We start from the raw sequence: 16,788 nt of genomic DNA, 5'->3' as shown, positions 1-16,788 counted from the left end.
AGCAGCACCTTGTGTTCCTTCATGCAGACGGAAACATTTTTAGGAGGAACACAGGTGGCTCTTCTTTTTTTTTTTTTTTTTTTGGCTAGTCAAAAGGACATTAAGGTGGAAATGTTTGTGTGTCTGTGTGTGTGTGTGTGTGTGTGGAGCAAACTGATGCTCTGAATCAGAGACTGTAGCTCGTCCCTTTAGGCCTTCTGTCTGGCAGGAAAAAAAGGTCTTTTTCCTCTTGAGGTGATTCATCAGGCAGCTCGACTCTGGAACGGACTGAAAAGCTCACACACATGCAGAGCAGACAGAAAGCCTCAGACAGGCACACACCACGCTTTATTTTATCATGCCATAATGCATCTGAAACTGCGCTTTATATCCCAACCTATTCACTAAAGCAATTATCCCTCTTGGTCTCATGTCTGAGTTTAACCAGCACGTTTCATATTGTCTGTGTCAGAAGTGCTGAATCACAGGCTTCTTCCACCCGCGTGTTTCACTACATTTGCTGCGACTGAGCCGTCGCTCGTGATCCACAGCTCTGATAATTGTGGTCTCGGGCTGCACCGTGGCGTCTCCCACAGCCCCGCAGCTCCACATCGCAGCTGTGGCGTTTTTCCTCCAGAGACACCGAGTCGCGACCAAAACCCCTAAATGGCCGCCTGTGAGGCCAACCCGCCCCCGCCTTAATACCCCACTCACTCTTAATCCCGCAAATAATGCAGCACATAATTACCTCCTGAAAGTTTGAGTGATTCCGATATAAATTGTCCCCCCCGCACTTCACCTCAGTCCAAATGACTCCTGTGGTTGTTTTAGAAGAAAAAGTCCGGGAGAACTGCGGCGATATCATCGGGACGTCTAGACCCAGCACTCGACGCTTGCCAATCCTGTACACGGTCATTATGATGACTATTATATGGAGCAACTGCCGTCTGTGATGTCAGATGAATTTCTGAAAGGCTAATTGTATGACATCTTTGCTCTGCCACTTGATCCACAGCCAAGCATTTAGACTAATGGACCTGTATTGATTTGTGTGTTGTTGCTCAAAGTCTCCTCTCTCTCTCCTCTCTTTGTTTACCTCCCTCTCCCCCGTATTCTCTTTCCTCTCTGCTCCATCTAACGGTCCTCACCCACCTCTCACTGCATCCTGCCTTCATGCCCCTCTCTGCACCCACAGAGGCTGGACGTGCTAACGAGTATATACTCCATGTCGCCCCCCGAGGGCGGTCTTTGGGACAGCGTCAGCAGTGCCGCAGATGCGCTGATGTGTGTCTACATGCCAGACGGGCTGACGGTCCAAGTTCCCATCAGAAGAGACCAGGCAGCTGCTGACCTTCTCTGTGCAGCGTGCAAGGTTGAGTTTCAAAGAAATTATGCCATTTGACAAAAATCAGACGATAATATTCCTGTGACTGTTTTAGCAAAAAAACATTTGAATGTTTCATATATGCAAAGCTTCTTAGCTCCATCGAGAACAGCCTCAGTAATGGTCAGATAATCTGGCCTCAAACAGCTGTTGCAGCAGATTTGATTGCATTATGTCCCCGAGGGTTTGAAATGACACCAATTCATTACACACTTCACACAGCCCCCCTGAATGGCTGCAGATGCATGGGCTCACACATGCAAAAACAACATGCATGCAATTTCTTAGGCGAAACATTTTTTTTGTTTACTGCAAATTTCCCATCACTACATGGAAAGTCTGAGTAATTCCCACCTCGGGCCACACAGCAGCTGTGTGGCGAAGTACTGGTGCGGAAATATGTGGGATGATTTTTGTGCGTGCCGTCTGCTAAGCATTTATAGGCTCCTGTGTAAACAGGTGAAACAGCTGGACCCGGGCGCGCACTGCCTCCGACTGCACAGGCGAGCGGGGCAGCACGTGGAGGTTCGATACGTGGCTCCTGGAGAGCTCCTCCGTGATGTGGTGAGAAGGGGAAACACGCATGATCCCACACGAACACTTCATTTATCCGCTCTTTCTATAATGTGTATCGATTTGTTTAATATTGCCCCGCAGGTCAATGATCAGTTGGAGGTGGTCCCGGCTAATGTGTTTACGCTGCACATGAGCAGGCAGAGCGGCAGCGGCGACTTCGGTGAGTCGGGCACGTTTGGGCGAATCGTGTTTGTAGTTTATGTCGTGATCCTTTATGTAATCCTCCGGTTGAATCCTCCTGGCAGGTTTTGCAGTAACAGGATACGCAGACAGCCAGAAGAACAGCAGGGTTTTTGTCAGCGAAGTGCTCCCTGATGGCCTGGCCTTCAATGAAGGTGCCGATCTAGAAATGACCAATAAGAGCGTCACGTTTGAGATCGGCGTGGCTTTTCTGAAACGAGTTTGCCCGTGTGAGCAGGTCTGCGTCCTGGCGATGAGATCCTGGTCCTGAATGGTCGGTGCGTCCCCGGTCTGGACCTGGCATTGATCCAAATGCTGTTTGCTGAACAAACTGTGCACCTGAGCCTGAGGCGAGAGGGCCCCGTGCTGCCACCTGTGACCTCTGACCATCTGGCTCCTCCCACTAAACACAGCCAGGAAGTTCGAAGTAAACACCACCGAGCCAAGTCGTCCTCAGGTGCTTTAATCAGACGCAAACGTACAGTTGAACACACACACGTTCATGTAGATGGAGTCATTATCGGACATTAGCTTTACTTACTGCAAACAGCTAACAGTAGAATAGAAAGAGACGCTGGTATTGAAACCTTATGTGACACAAATGGTGGCACAAGTTGAAGGGTGACACGTACAGTTTCACTTTCACAGTTCTGAGTATGAATGTGCAAATGTTACTTCTGCTAAAAACATTCGGTGTCATTGTGCAGAACTCAGAAACCGCAAAGTTCCAGTTTTTCTTTCCTCTTTTTCTACAGTCGCTTCTTATCTTTGTAATCCATCATCTAGGCAGCATTATTGTTGTGACATCCGAGAATCCATGCTTCTTTAGAATTTACTGTTTATTTGAACCTCAGAGTTATTAGTGGTGAGCTGTTGCTTGTTGTTACCAGTAAGCGGTGGGAGTGCTGTCACTACGTTTCCGTTTCAGTTAATAGCTCCACTTCCCCGAGTTAAACGAGTAGAAAGGGGGGGGCTCTAGATGATGTTTCACAGCTCTGTGTGTTCTGGAGGAGAGGAAGGGCCGGGAGGGGCTTTTGACCGCAGAGGGCTCATTACTGCTGTGGATGTATAGAGTGCTGTCAGCCTGGTTTAGTCTCACGGTGCAGACGAGGTGTCAGAGCAGAGCAGGGCGTCCGTGTCAGCACAGCTGATCCCCAGCTGGAAGAGAAAAATATCCGATTGTTGTTCAGCTCTTGATTTCAAGGTAAGGAACATAATAAAGAAATAGTATGGCTGATGTTATTTTGAGTCATATGTAATAAAACTGCAGTCATTGCAAGACAAAAGAAGAAGTTGTGTAGCAAAACCTCCTTTAAGATGTGCATATCATTTTGTGTCGCTTTTATTGCATTTCATTGCACAAAAACAGTCTTGAGTGTCATCTTAATGATAATAATTCATTAGCGTTTCCTCCACTGCGGCCGTAATTGAACACAAAGGGATTAATGACTTGAAGACCTCATTACTGCAAATGGTGCCATCAATGCGCCTGCAGTTTTCCCGCTCCGTCTCTAGAGGGCACATGATCCCAGGCAGGCTGATAAGGAGGCAGGGAGGTATGTGCCCTCAGTGGGGGAATTAACACTTGTCTGACATGAATTACAAAAGGATTTCACCATGGCGTTCCTAGAAGGAAGACGTCTGTCATCTGGCGTTCATTTAGCCTGATGCAAATGTACGAGACGAGAGAAGCGACAGCAGATGATTAGATATATTTAGAAATTGCGGCCTAGCTATCAGACATTGGCTGATGATGATTGCCGGCTTAAAAAATGCCAAGTTCGGCTCAATGGGAGGCCCAGAAGTTTTCTTTTGTTTCCCGCCGACACTTTGGCCTGCCTCCCGGTCGACAATCAGAAATCTTGCATGTGCCAGCTGCTAGAGAGCATGTCCTCCAGACCTTGAATTTTAACCAGAAGGAGGCTGAAAAATTATTTTCAAAACACTGTTTATCTGTTTGTCATGCTGTAATGATGCAAATATTATTTGCAGACATTTTTCAGGCTGGACTAGCAGCAAACTTTATCTCCAGAGTTGTTGTTTTTTTTCCCAGTCGAGCAAGGAAAGAGATAACTGAGTCTTTAATTAGGATTTCCAGGCGTGTGCTTTTTTGCTTTTCTGGGTAACTGAATGCCCTTGGTGTTTTTAGTTTGGAGACATATTTAAGTTGTGTACACGACAAAGTCGCCCACAGTGGTTTCAGACCGACTCTCGTCTGCATTGTTTGTGCTTTGTGGGTTAGAAGAAGGATGCGCTTCAAGGGGCGGTATGAGCTTAAAACACCATCAAACACAAATAGACGCATGCTGACTCTCTGTCTCTCCACAATCTCTCTTTCCAGATGTTTGTACTGCAGCTGGCGGTGGCGAATCTCTGTACGTAGGACTGGAGGATGGTCGCTCCCACTGCGCACACAGGCCTGTTCAGCACAGCAAGGTAGGAGGGGCCCGAGTGCGAAAAAAAGACGTGTAAACATCCACACTCTGTGCCCGTCTTTCCTTCCAGGTCTGTGTGAGTGAAATTGTCTGTGCTGTGTTTGTGCCCACTCTCAGCAGAAGCTGCGGGGCTGTCAGAAACCAGACTGGCACCAATCCTCAGCATTTCCATAATTAGGATACTCAATCGTAGCCACCGGTATAAACACAGCTTATTACTGTCACGCAGACGGCATGCAGACTGAGAGGGGAGGCTGTGTCACACTCCCACTGCCTCCTGCACAAACACACACTCACATGTGTCTACATGCACATGAGGACAAGCACGCCTGGGGGCAAAGCCAAATCCTCTGAAGAGAACGCTTCTCCTGTCATTCACTTAACTGTGCACATGCACCATTTTATTAAGAGCTACCCTGCTTGTTACATGCAGACTTTTCCTTCTCGTCATGCATTCGTTAGCCGTAAGAGTCCTGTTTTTGTTCTAAGCACGCTACAGTTAATGCAACACTTCCTTTCAGGCCACTTTAGAGGAATATCTCATATCTGTAAATGTGCCAAACAGTTGTCCCTTCTGAGTTATGGCAGATTGTGCGCCTATTTCTGTCCTATTGGTCGCTCAATATCTACTCAGGTTTTTGATATGCAAACCAACTTTATTGAAGTCATTAAACCGCGAGCCTGTTCCGCTGGGAATTACGCTTCAGTGATGTGATAATGTAATACGGGAAGATTTGTGTGCCGGTGTTTATTGAGGGCAGTAATGAGTGTGTGTGGTCACAGCAAAAAGCCGTGTGTTAATGATGCAGCCATGGCTGGAAGCCTAAACGTATTCGTGCATGTTCACCTCCTCTTGCATCATTCGGCTAATATTTAATGCCCTTCAAAGCTGTGTATAGTCGTCGCTGCTGCGATTGCGAGTGCATGTTTGGCAAGTTGCTCATTATGTAATGCAGACTAAATGAAAAAGGGAGCAGGCATCATTGATGGCGATACAGGCGACATGTTTGTAAAAAAACGTTAATCGTAGCTGCCACGTGTTTGACCCGAGGTCAGCCGGGAGGTGGACTCTTGCTGTCGTTTCCTCTCTGTTCGTCTCTTGTTGTTTGCCCGGCGATGTGAGTCAGTCCTGTTGCTGGGATCTGCACTGCACCACTGCTGCTCAGCTCCCTGCCGTTTCTGTTTTCCCAAGGAACGAATGGAAGATGGGAAGGTGTGCGGCTGTGCGCGAGAGAGGGAGGTTTATGAGTGTGTGCGTGTCCGTGTCACTCGTGCCACTGGATGTGTGCACATTGCCACGAAAAAGGAGAAAAGGGCTCCCCCTCTGCATCGGTGGGAATCAACCACTGTGAAGGAAATTAAAAAGAAATAAAATACAGGGTGAGATATCGGTGCTGGTAAATCAGATTTTTGCTGCTGCGCACAGAAGGATTTAATCAACGCGCAGCCATCAGTTTGTTCTCCAGGGCGTGCAGAAAGAAATCGAGTCACCGGGTAGAAAACCGGCCATGCATCAGCACAGAGCTGCACACGTGCATGCACACGCTGCTCGCACAGTCGATAGAGATTGATGGAAGGGAAGGACCAATTTCAAGCCTCTTGTCACACATGCGATCAGCTGCCTCAACCTGACTGATCGTTTTTGATTAATTAGTCTATTGCAGTCCAATTTGTGCTTATTACGTGTGTGTGTGTGTGTGTGTGTGTGTGTGTGTGTGTGTGTGTGTGTGTGTGTGTGTGTGTGTGTGTGTGTGTGTGTGTGTGTGTGTGTGTGTGTGTGTGTGTGTGTGTGTGTGTGTGTGTGTGTGTGTGTGTGTGTGTGTGAGCGTGTGAGCGAGCGAGCTGAAACGCTTACCAGGCAAAGTTAACGGCTTTGTTTACCGTTGAGTTAATGATTGTTTCTATTATTTAATGAAACGTTTGGATGGTGAGCGCCTTTGCAATCGGTTTAACAGTGTTGTTGTACCATAATGAGCTGAGCCACTCAGCAGACGAAGTGAACTAAAGTGGTCTGAAAGACGTGAGCGGAGCCTCGATCGGCAGATTCTCGCACATCGTCCGTTCAGTTTCTTCTGCTTGCAGACGATTGCAGGGGGGAGGCGGAGCCTATCCCAGCTCTCGCAGGACAGGTAGTCAATCTGCCGCAGAAAACCATTGACACCTACAGTCAATAGAGAATGACCTAACCCCACTGGAGAACATCCAAACTCCACACAGAAAGGCCCCGGACTGCATGTGATGCGTCGGCGCTAACCGCCGCGCTGCTGCGCTAGAACATAAGCATCTATAGGATGCTGTGCAATCCCATTAGACAGATGGAAGGACGTGGGAAGTAATCTGGTTTCACCACATGACACCAGTCCGCATGCAAGTGATTGATTAAAATCATTTAAATTCAAGTTTCCCAAGTTTGTTCTGAGGGTTTAATCGACTTCTTTCACTTATTGGGAAAACTGCGGTTAAAATAATCAATAAGGAAACGGACCAGTCAGTGCAGCTTTGAGCTCAGGTGTATTGTATATGTGTCCTTGTATATGAACGATGACATAATAAATTCTGCGGTTTGTGTTTGATGCAATGCAAAGCAAAGCAGACAGTCATCTTTTGCATTAAACCAAAGGTTAAATAGCGGACAGACATATTAAGCTTCTTTGCATTTGTCCAGACGAGACATTTCACTAAGAGCATTTGAATGGACTTATGAAGAGCGCTATGACTGGAGCCATGCTCTGTCTGGATGTCAGTGCAGCGAGATTTGGCTTGATTCAGGCAGTGATGTTATTAAGTTGAGTAATAAGCAGGCTCGCACCGTTTGTTCACATCTTTACTCTTCAGCTCTCTGGACTCTGGCACCTGTCTGCGGGCTGGACGAGTCTGAGGTGTTTTAATATGTTTTAAAAGCTTGTGAGGATGATGTTTCAGTTGTCCCCTCTTATCATGGATCCCAAACTTCAAAACGTTGGCACATGCCTGCAGATGTGAGGTTGTATCTTCTTCTTCACAGATGATTTTGTTTTCCTTGAAGCTACCGTCACCCCCCTCTAAACTTGAGCAGACGTGTGTGTGAGGGGTGGGTAGGTGTGGGTAATTTGTGGAAGTGCTTGTGTGTTATGACTAAGCCGCCATCTGGCCACGAGCATACTAATAATCTAGGCTTACTGCTGTCAGCACAGTTAATGCTAGCCTTCCCCTGCTCAGTCCACTCCACAGTAAGAACTTCCAGACGTGGAGATAAAAACTGAGTGACGGAGGAAGCAACGGGGATCCCGATGCACAATGACCCAGCATGGCCATGGCATTAGCAGAAAAGGATGAGGATCCCCGGCCATGCCTTTGCCTCACCATCTTATTTGAGCTGCTTCAGAGGGGTCGGTCGCTGGTTCAGGCCTTGGGCGCAGTCGCAGCCATGTGCTGCTGCTGGTTCTGGCCGTTTGGCTGCAAAGCTGAGGAAAAATCCCCGTTCTTAGGATCTGCGCTTCTCAGGCTGGGACGGCTCCTGAAAGACAAGCTGTCCTGCGTGGTCCAGGACCTGACCGCCTGCTTGTCCTGCCAGAGAGACTCCAAGGAAGGCAAACAGCCGGTAACTGTGGGCGGATGGGCTCGTGGTTTTCTGTGTGGGGCTGGGATGGCTGATAGTACAGACTCTTCACACTTTAAGCTGCAAAGTTTCACACAACCAGCCCACATCCCTCTGTGTGCAGTAAAAATAATCTAACAAATGCAAGCATGGAGTAGTTTTACTGTCAGAGGCTCTTAGCAGTAATGAAACAACGTGTGCTTGCAGCTCTGTTTTAGGCTCGTGGTGACGGCAGGTGGAAGAAGGTAAAGAGTCATAGTGTTGGGATACACTGGGATAGTGTCTTCCCAGCGTTAATGCTATGTTGGGAGTGTACTTGCAGTGTTACTTGTTGATAAGTAGTTGCTGTCTTTGTTGCTGTATCGTGGATCCTTTGCTTCTGATTCACACAGTCTTTTCTGGGTCGGATGCGGTCTAGAGAACGACGTTTGCCATTACTGTGAATTATTTGTCATCGAGAGGTGTTTAACATCAGCAACAAGCATCGCCACTTAACCTTTTATTCAGTTGTGGGCATCCCTTTGAGAGGGAACAGCATAGAGTCGTGGCATTACTTTGTCTTCTGGCTTTAATGCAGTGGAGTGCATGTGAATAGCCTCGGGGGCTGAGCAGAACGGGTGTTTTAATGTGAAGCTGGCTTCATTATTAAAACACACTCCTCTCTCAAAGTCCTCGGAGACTTGGCGGAATAATATTTGTTTAGGATGAATAATAAAAGGCGTAAATGGGCTCGAGCGGAGCGCGACGGGGCCGGCCCTCCCCGCTCGTATTTCTCTCTCCTCCCCTCTGCTCTGTTTGATTTATGAGTGCGCGTCTTCTTTTATTGAGCTTTGAAAAGAAGATGGCATGGTGGCACTATAGCCCACTAACACGGCAAATGAATCACCGGCCTGCCCACCGGCCACAGGCCTCCGCTCTTTCTCGCGCGCTCTCTTTCTCGGCCTCACGGTGTCATGACAAGGCTGTTTCTTTTGAAGGATGCTTGACGCCAGCCCCGGGGACACGCCTGTTTTTCATGCCCTCCTCCTTATCTCCTCTCTCCCCGCATTTGTTTGTTTATTCCTGCAAAGATGGGGCTCCTCCGCCGGTAAAGCGCAAGGCTTCTCCTTTGATTTGAGCAATGTTTCATCTGCAAGGCAGACTGAGCTCTGTACATAATGACTCCATCGGAGCATTAAAAGGGAGATAGAGATGCTGTTTAGTGTTTATCTTGCATCCTCCCACTCTGACAGAGCTCAGCTGTGTTTTCTTTTTCTTTTGTTTTCTCCAAGTGTTTTTGCCCAGAGTTGGAGAAAATAAGTGAGACTTAATTATGCAGCGGCATGCTTTACTAGCTTACTCAATATAAAAAATATTGTACGTGCATGTGGATGTGCACACGAACTGAAAACACTGTCTCTTTAAGGAGACTGAGGACGTAGACGGATGACCGCGGGGTGAGAGGAGTCCAAATTTAAACAGAACTTAATCTCGTTTGGTGCAGTTTGTAAGGTTTAGTCCCGATATGCCAAAGCCGAGGATGCTCCTGCTCAAATCTGGGCTTGGCAGGAAGACGTCTGTTATTATGCATTCACTGAGTCTGGTGCAAATATATAAGACGAGAACTGAAAGCAGGTGATTAGCTGTATCTAGAAGCTCTGCTCTAGCTGATGATGATTGCCTGCTTAAAAAAACTGGGAAGTTTGGTGTGAAGGCTTTGCAGACAAACTTGCCCAACGAGCAACAGCTGGGGGTTAAGTTGCGAAAGAGGAAGCGCCACAGCCTTGGTTTGCATCAGGCTGCGAACTGTTGTCAGATGCCGTTCCCTTTCTCCTCCACCGCTCCCCTCCCGCTGTGCGCCGCCACCATGAGTCAAAATGAGATGTTCATGTCACGTTTACTACAAAATCATCGAGGACCTGAGAACTGATTGTGATTCCACACACCTACTGGCAGAACTTGAAACGCAGGTCTGCAGTGTTAGATGCAGTTTGGTGTCTTACACGTCTATACTGCATTTACACAGCATTTTACAACCAGGCAGGAAGCTGCAGTGCAAGTAGAAGTAAAAGAACAGTAGCAGGAAGCTATAGGACAATGACTAACCTTCCTAATTGTAATCCCTTACATTTATTTACCCGAGTGAGGTGAGAAAAATGGTTCCATTATAGTTTGTTGTTAAAACCATCCAGCATCTGTTTATTTCTGTCCACATGTAGTAGCCCGCGAGCGAGCGATGCATGTCATGTTTTATTCTTGTACGAGGCCATAGTTAACATTCCTGCACTGTTACCCCCACCCGCTCAGAGCCTCCCAGTTTTGAGTCAGCCATTCCTGTGTGTGTAGAGGTAACAAGCCAGAACAGTCTGCATTGTACTGTCGCTATTGAGAGACTGGACCCAGATACAGCCCCCAGCCTCTCAATTCAGCTCTCTGGAAATCACACCAGCGAGGTCACCTGGAGCCGAACAGGAGAGGAAGAAGCGGAGGAAGAAGAAGGAGGCATATCTGGAGGCAAACGGACAAAAGGAAGTAGGATGGATGGCAGTCTGTGGCGGTAGAGACATCGGAAGAGCAACGCTGATACGCGGCGACAGAGAGTAATAGCTCCTGGAGGAGAAATTCCCCCACAGGCCAAGTGGCCAGACCGTCCGCTACGGACTGATATGCAAAACAAGCAGGCAGCAAGCACTTTTTCTCTGCCTACGCTCACAGACCAGTGGCCACTCCGCCCCAGAGGCTGAGGTGCACTGAAGTCTGAGGGTTCTGACTTGGGCCTGATGGAGAGACGGGCAACGGCGAGCTAAAGAGAAACCGCAGAAGAAGAAGGAGGAGGAAAGTTGATGAGGGTATTTGACTGATCATCAGAGGGAATTAAAAAAAGAATCGAGGCAGGTCAAGTAAACTTCAGAGCTCACTCTCTCCGAGCTGTTATGCCAATGTCCAGAGGAGGCCGGCTACGCAGGAAGAGCTGCTCGCTCGCCCGCAGGACCCAACAGCAGGCCACGGCAGCATGGAGGCTGCTCTACAGACTGCTCGTCATGGTGACTCGCAGACTGGGAGAGGTAGTGGATGTTTAAACCTTAAAATATGAGCTTCAGTAGGAGATTTTAGAGCCATCAGGATTAAACATTTAAACAGATGTAGTCTGGCTTCGCTGGAGAAGGAAACTAGGTGTAGGTTGTGCTTGATTGTTGTGTTTGGGATGTTTGGATTGACAGTAAAGTGTTTTTATTTGACTTGACGTTGGAATTAAAATCTCTGGCTTTGATTTCGGGGCTCTAGGAAACGGACAGCTGGCAGACGAGCGGAAATAAAAAGAAATGCAGCTGGAAATGCATCACAGACAAAATAAGAAGAATTCTTCTCCAAATTGGTTTGAGCAGAAGTCGAAACACTATCCCCGGCTGACACCTGTCAGCAAGAAAACCTGATCAGGAATTCACAGCAGCGCTGTCAGATCCGCTTGTTTTCCGTGGCGCTCCCTGGCTTTTCTCCCGCCTCTGCTGGTTCACGTCCTCAGCTCTTAATTGGTTATTTGGGCTAGCTGTCAGGCTGTGTCGGTGGGATTGTTGTGAGGCGAATGCATTTCCCGAGTCATGACTGCGTGGCGTCCACCCACCAGCTTTCCTTCTCTCATCACGCTCCGTCCGTCATTAGCGTTGATGAAAATCTTACTAAGCGACCTGTGTGAGAGCTGAAAGTGTTTTCCCCTCCTCCCCCCACCTCACCCGGCTCCTCCATCATCTCGTTTGTGTGTGTGGGTGTGTAACAAGAATCAAGTCGGCACTTGAATGGAGGTCTCTAAAGACCTGGGCAAACCTCACCTTCGGGTGCCAGAGCTGAAATAAAACACAGTTATCTGTCTGCACAAGGATGCTCTCTCCTGTCTGGAGATACTAGCGGGCTGTTTGATGAATATGTCCTGCTGATATCCTTCAACCTTTGTGTTTCCTTCAGGCAGCCCCCCCACCGTCTGCCTCCATGGTGCATTATGGAGTTCTCCCAAAGCGTGTATCAGTGAATGAAGGCTGACTGGTGCTGTGTGTGTGTGTGTGTGTGGCAGCAGCATCAGTGCTGGAGGTGGATTTTATGATCTTTAAAGGGATAGCCTGTGTCAACAGCTCTACTTATGTTCCAATATCCTCGTGTTTCTTTGAATCGCTTCAGATTTGAAAGCGTTTAAATGCTAAATGACACGCGCACAGTCGCATTAAATGTTTCCTGTCACCTCAAACATGCTCAATATGACATGATGCTAGCTTTAGCTAAAGAAAAATGCTATTTGTGAGCAGCATTACTGCTGCGTTGCTGTGGTTCTCACTGCAAACATTTATACAGGTATGTCTGCAGCATGAGTGCATCTTGTGTTGTGCTCTCCACTAGGAACATTAGTCCCTACATCAGAGCACAGGGAGACTTCAAGTCCCCTCATAATTATCAGCCCACATTCAAAGACCTCCAGAGTGGAGCTACAGTGGGAGGTGGATCACTTGAAAGAGGCTTAGCCCAGACATACATAAAGGGCATGGAGAGGAATTTTTCCCCCTTCCCTTTTTCTTCTCTCTTTTTCAGTCTTTGCACACGCGCACACACAGACGCGCGCACACACACACACACACACACACACACACACACACACACACACACACACACACACAGTCTTTGCTGGAGTATTGGAGGGCCGTCTCTGGAGTGACCATGTTATAATGAGCTAGCTGATGAGTCGCAAGCTTATTAATGGCAGACTTTATTATCTGCGGTCTCCCTGGGAATGGGCGGAGGTGGTGCTGGGGGGTTACGGGTCGTACCTCACACACACTGTGAGAAGATGCGTGACTCGGGTGAGCTCTCACACACTTCCTGGCAGCGTATCTGTTCTGTAGTGACAAAATGAAGGTTTTATCGATCCACGTCTGTTACTGCACAGTTTTGAGAGGGAGCTGCGACTGACTGCTTGCTTATGCAATATTTTAAATAGCAGCACATGCACGAGGAGGCAGAGAGTGCTGAGCAGCTGTTTTGTTTGGCGTCTTGGCTGTCCTGCCGTGCTGTGTTGCTGTGCAGCGGACTGGAACCTGCTATTACTGGCATTTATCAGCTCCTGCTGATTTTTTTGTGACTGGCCACAGATTACAATGCTACATCATGCCATTCACTTGGAATAAGGGGGTCTGGGCATCATGAGGCCATTTTTATCACAAGCATCAAAGGTAATTGATAGCTGCAAAGCTTGCTGCAGTTGAAGTGTTTTGCTTGACACGCCTGTCAGGTAAGAAATTAGTAGGTAGGATTTTGATTACTTGAGCATAGTTTGCATGTATTGCAGTGCTTGCTAACTGCAACCCAAACATTGCAACAATGGTGTAAGTTGGAAACAACAGAGAGGGTTTTTTCCCCCTTTTGCTTCTTGTTTCCGTAGAACAGAGCAGCTCCTAATAGTTCACTTTCTGACACGATTGCTCTGAAAGTCTTACCTGCCACAGGCAAAACTTCACAGCGCGCTGCCGACGGCTGATGTTAAGTTCCCCACCCCGGGCGGTACAGTCCACTAAAATGGGATGCGAGCGATCTGCTTCTGTAGAATATTTTTGTAAATGCTGTGACGCTAAGTTCTTCATGGGGTTCCACCCATCAAAGGTGTAAGCTGGAAGAAATGACTCATTTATGTGTGGAAGGTTGAGACTTCCTCTTCATCAAACACCAAATATTTCACACTAATATACGACCACTTGGGATTTCTTGCCATGTCAGACTGTCTGTAATCGACGTGACACAAAGCTGCATAACTGTCTATTATGGATTATGGAGAATAATGAAATGTGCTGTAATGCTATCTGCTGGGATTTCCAGTTGCTAATTCTGTAAAGTCTTTGATGCAAAGCCAATTAGCACAGAGTACATAACTAAATCTCAGTAACACTCTTACTGTACCCAGGGGGATCGTTGACCAAGCGCAGGGTGGAGTGATCCACGTGGTTATTTTACACAGCTTTGGGGCTGCAGTCATTAGCTGTGGATGGTTAAATGAGGGATCTTTAAATGGATCCGTGAGAGTTTGTGTTCAGGCCGTGCGTGTCATCATACAGTGCAATATCTTCTTATTTTATGCAGCTGACTATAATAATCCTGCCTAACCTACATACACCACCTTCTCTCTCTGTCGCCCCCTACAGAGCGTGGACACAGTGTGCACTCTCTACCACTCCTTCCAGGAAGGGTCAGGCTCGGGCAGCGGGGGTCTGATGGATCACGGCGGGGAACCCTCGGTGAGGCAGGGAGGGGATTTGGGCTCGAGCCCTACGGGAGACGCTGCCCTGCTCAGACCTTGCCCCAAGCATATGACGGCCACAGAGAGGTTACGCAAGGTCATCCAGGAGCTGGTGGACACGGAGAAGTCCTACGTGAAGGTGAGACCAGCAAAGAATTTCTAATATTAAACTTCACATCATGATTTAGAAAGCTGTGCCCTTATTGTAAATTGGGTTTTTTTTTTTTATGTAAGGTTACTTTAATAGATGATGAACAAGAGATCAGGAGCATAAAACAAGCATTCAGAAGAATTTGTTAGCTGTGAGTAGTCGCTCAGCCTGTCTGGCCAGTCATTTTATAACCTTTTTTCCCCCACCTACCATTTTTCATTTAGTCTCCTCCCCCCACACGCCTCCTCTTCAGCCTGCAATTGAGGGAGAGGATTGTCTTCAAAGTGTGGCCTGATTTTAGGCATCTTCACCATGCAACTAGGGGAGGGGAAAGCCCATATATCAACTTAATGAGTACAACAGTCCCCGCAAGGAGTGGGGGAATTAGGGGCTGTGGTGGTGATCTGATAAGAGGTTCAAAGGTTAAGTGCTGACCACTTCTGTTTCAGGACCTGACCTGTTTGTTTGAGATCTACTTGAAACCTCTACAGAACGAAACCTTCCTCACACTGGATGAGGTAGGTGGAGAATTATTTATCCTCCTATCGCACTCAACTATCCTTCTCCTATCACCCCACCCCGATCAGGTGGGGGTGATCTCTCCCCTGACCTGGCGTCCTGGCCGTGGCATTTATATCATACCTACTTCCTCACTCAGCCTAATCTGCTGTAGGCTTGGTTAGCATGGGGGGGGGGGTCTACTAGCCTTTGGACCCTTACTGGATACAGACACCCCAGGTGGGAATCGAACTTGTGATCCTCCGCTCCAAAGGTGTGTAGTCAAACCACTACGCTATCAAAAATGTCCGGTTATATTTTGGACCTCAGAGGGTTAATCCAACAACGACCAGGACAGAGAGCCCAGGGATTGAACCGGCGACCTTCCGGTTACAGGTGCGATTCCCCAACCCCTGAGCCACGGTCAAAACAGTGAAACTTAAATTAGACGTGTGTTTGTAGATGAACCGCCCCATGTTGTGTAGCTTTCTGGATTTTAGACTTATTTATTATACAGACTATATAGTACATAAAATCAAAACTCACGTTTTTTATGTAACTAAAGTGTTTAATTATGTGGGCTACAGAAAGTAATTAAGTTATAGACTATATGAAAAACATGTATACTTACTGCATTTGAATCATTGTAACCATCTGTAACCACCTGCATGTGGTTTGATTTTGCCACCCTAAGAAAACTTACGTATGCTAACTCTGTTGGACACCTAATATGTGGAGCTTTTATTATCCATCGATGAACTCTGCCGGGCCAAATCTCCCTCATTACTGCTCCAACTGCCTGGAGGACAAATTAACATTCTCGTCCGCCGACCTTCCGGCGTCTCAGAGGGCCACACCAATAAAGGGCGGCTTAAGAGCCAACCCACCTCAGCTTAATATGCCACGGCACGGCTGTCCACTGCACGTACTCTTCATTAAAGAAGGACTGTTTTTCTCCGTTTAACAACTCAACAGCATATATCGTTGCTGTAGCACGCAACTTTCCAGCTCTGTGACCTCAAACGTAGCACATCTCTCCCAAGTATTACCAAGACACACCAGCTGATGGGCCTCTAAGCATCGGGGCAAATTAAGAGGCCATTATTGGACACCGGAATGTGACCGGACACAGGACAGACAAGGGCACGCGAGCTTTTAATGAAAGGAAGTGGCGACCCTGGCTGGATGTGTCAGATAGCGCTTGTTACACAGCTGAAGTTTACTGTGTCCATTTATATGTGCTTTATTTGTGCGCGGCTGTAGCTTGTCCCTAAGTGCCTCTGTCAGAGATGGAGCCATCACAGTGGAGCTGTTATAACACTCTGGGGTGCCGTCTGCTATGAATTACAAGCTATCCTGTCTGTTTTTCCTCGTTGCCACACACTCTCTCACCCTCTGATGTTCTTTCATACGTCCTCACCTGTCACCTGTGTCGCTTCCTTCTCCTCCTCTTTCTAACTATTGTTCTACTTCCCTTTTGCCTCCTCAAAGATGGAGAGTCTGTTTGGCAGCCTGCCTGAGATGCTGGACTTCCAGAGGGTCTTCCTGCAGACCTTGGAGGAGAGAATTGCCTCGTCACCTGACTTTAGCACCCTGGAGACCCCCTCGCAGTTCAAGGTAAGCAGTGTTGGGAGGGTTACTTTTAAAATGTATTCCACTACAGATTACAAAATGTATTTGTAACGTATTCTGAATACTTTCCATTACTTAATTTCCCGTCATTATGTGGGGTGTAGTAGAGGTGACATGGGCTGCGAG

General features: G+C 47.6%; 1 protein-coding gene across 3 annotated transcripts in view; it reads left to right on the top strand.

Moving 5' to 3' along the window:
* tiam2a (TIAM Rac1 associated GEF 2a) overlaps positions 1–16,788 on the top strand; it is a 59,925-nt gene that overhangs the window by 35,758 nt on the left and 7,379 nt on the right. For all 3 annotated transcript variants that reach the window (XM_026151679.2, XM_080293882.1, XM_026151680.2), the window contains 9 exons: positions 1,175–1,351; positions 1,823–1,927; positions 2,021–2,099; positions 2,185–2,274; positions 2,358–2,576; positions 4,461–4,555; positions 14,287–14,520; positions 14,982–15,050; positions 16,522–16,647. In XM_026151679.2, the coding sequence (XP_026007464.2) occupies positions 1,175–1,351; positions 1,823–1,927; positions 2,021–2,099; positions 2,185–2,274; positions 2,358–2,576; positions 4,461–4,555; positions 14,287–14,520; positions 14,982–15,050; positions 16,522–16,647 (1,194 nt within the window). The remainder of the gene's footprint in view (positions 1–1,174; positions 1,352–1,822; positions 1,928–2,020; positions 2,100–2,184; positions 2,275–2,357; positions 2,577–4,460; positions 4,556–14,286; positions 14,521–14,981; positions 15,051–16,521; positions 16,648–16,788) is intronic.

The sequence above is a fragment of the Astatotilapia calliptera genome, chromosome 19, assembly GCF_964374335.1.
Source record: "Astatotilapia calliptera chromosome 19, fAstCal68.1, whole genome shotgun sequence".
NCBI lineage: Eukaryota > Metazoa > Chordata > Actinopteri > Cichliformes > Cichlidae > Astatotilapia > Astatotilapia calliptera.
This window is presented reverse-complemented; position numbering and strand designations above follow the sequence as displayed.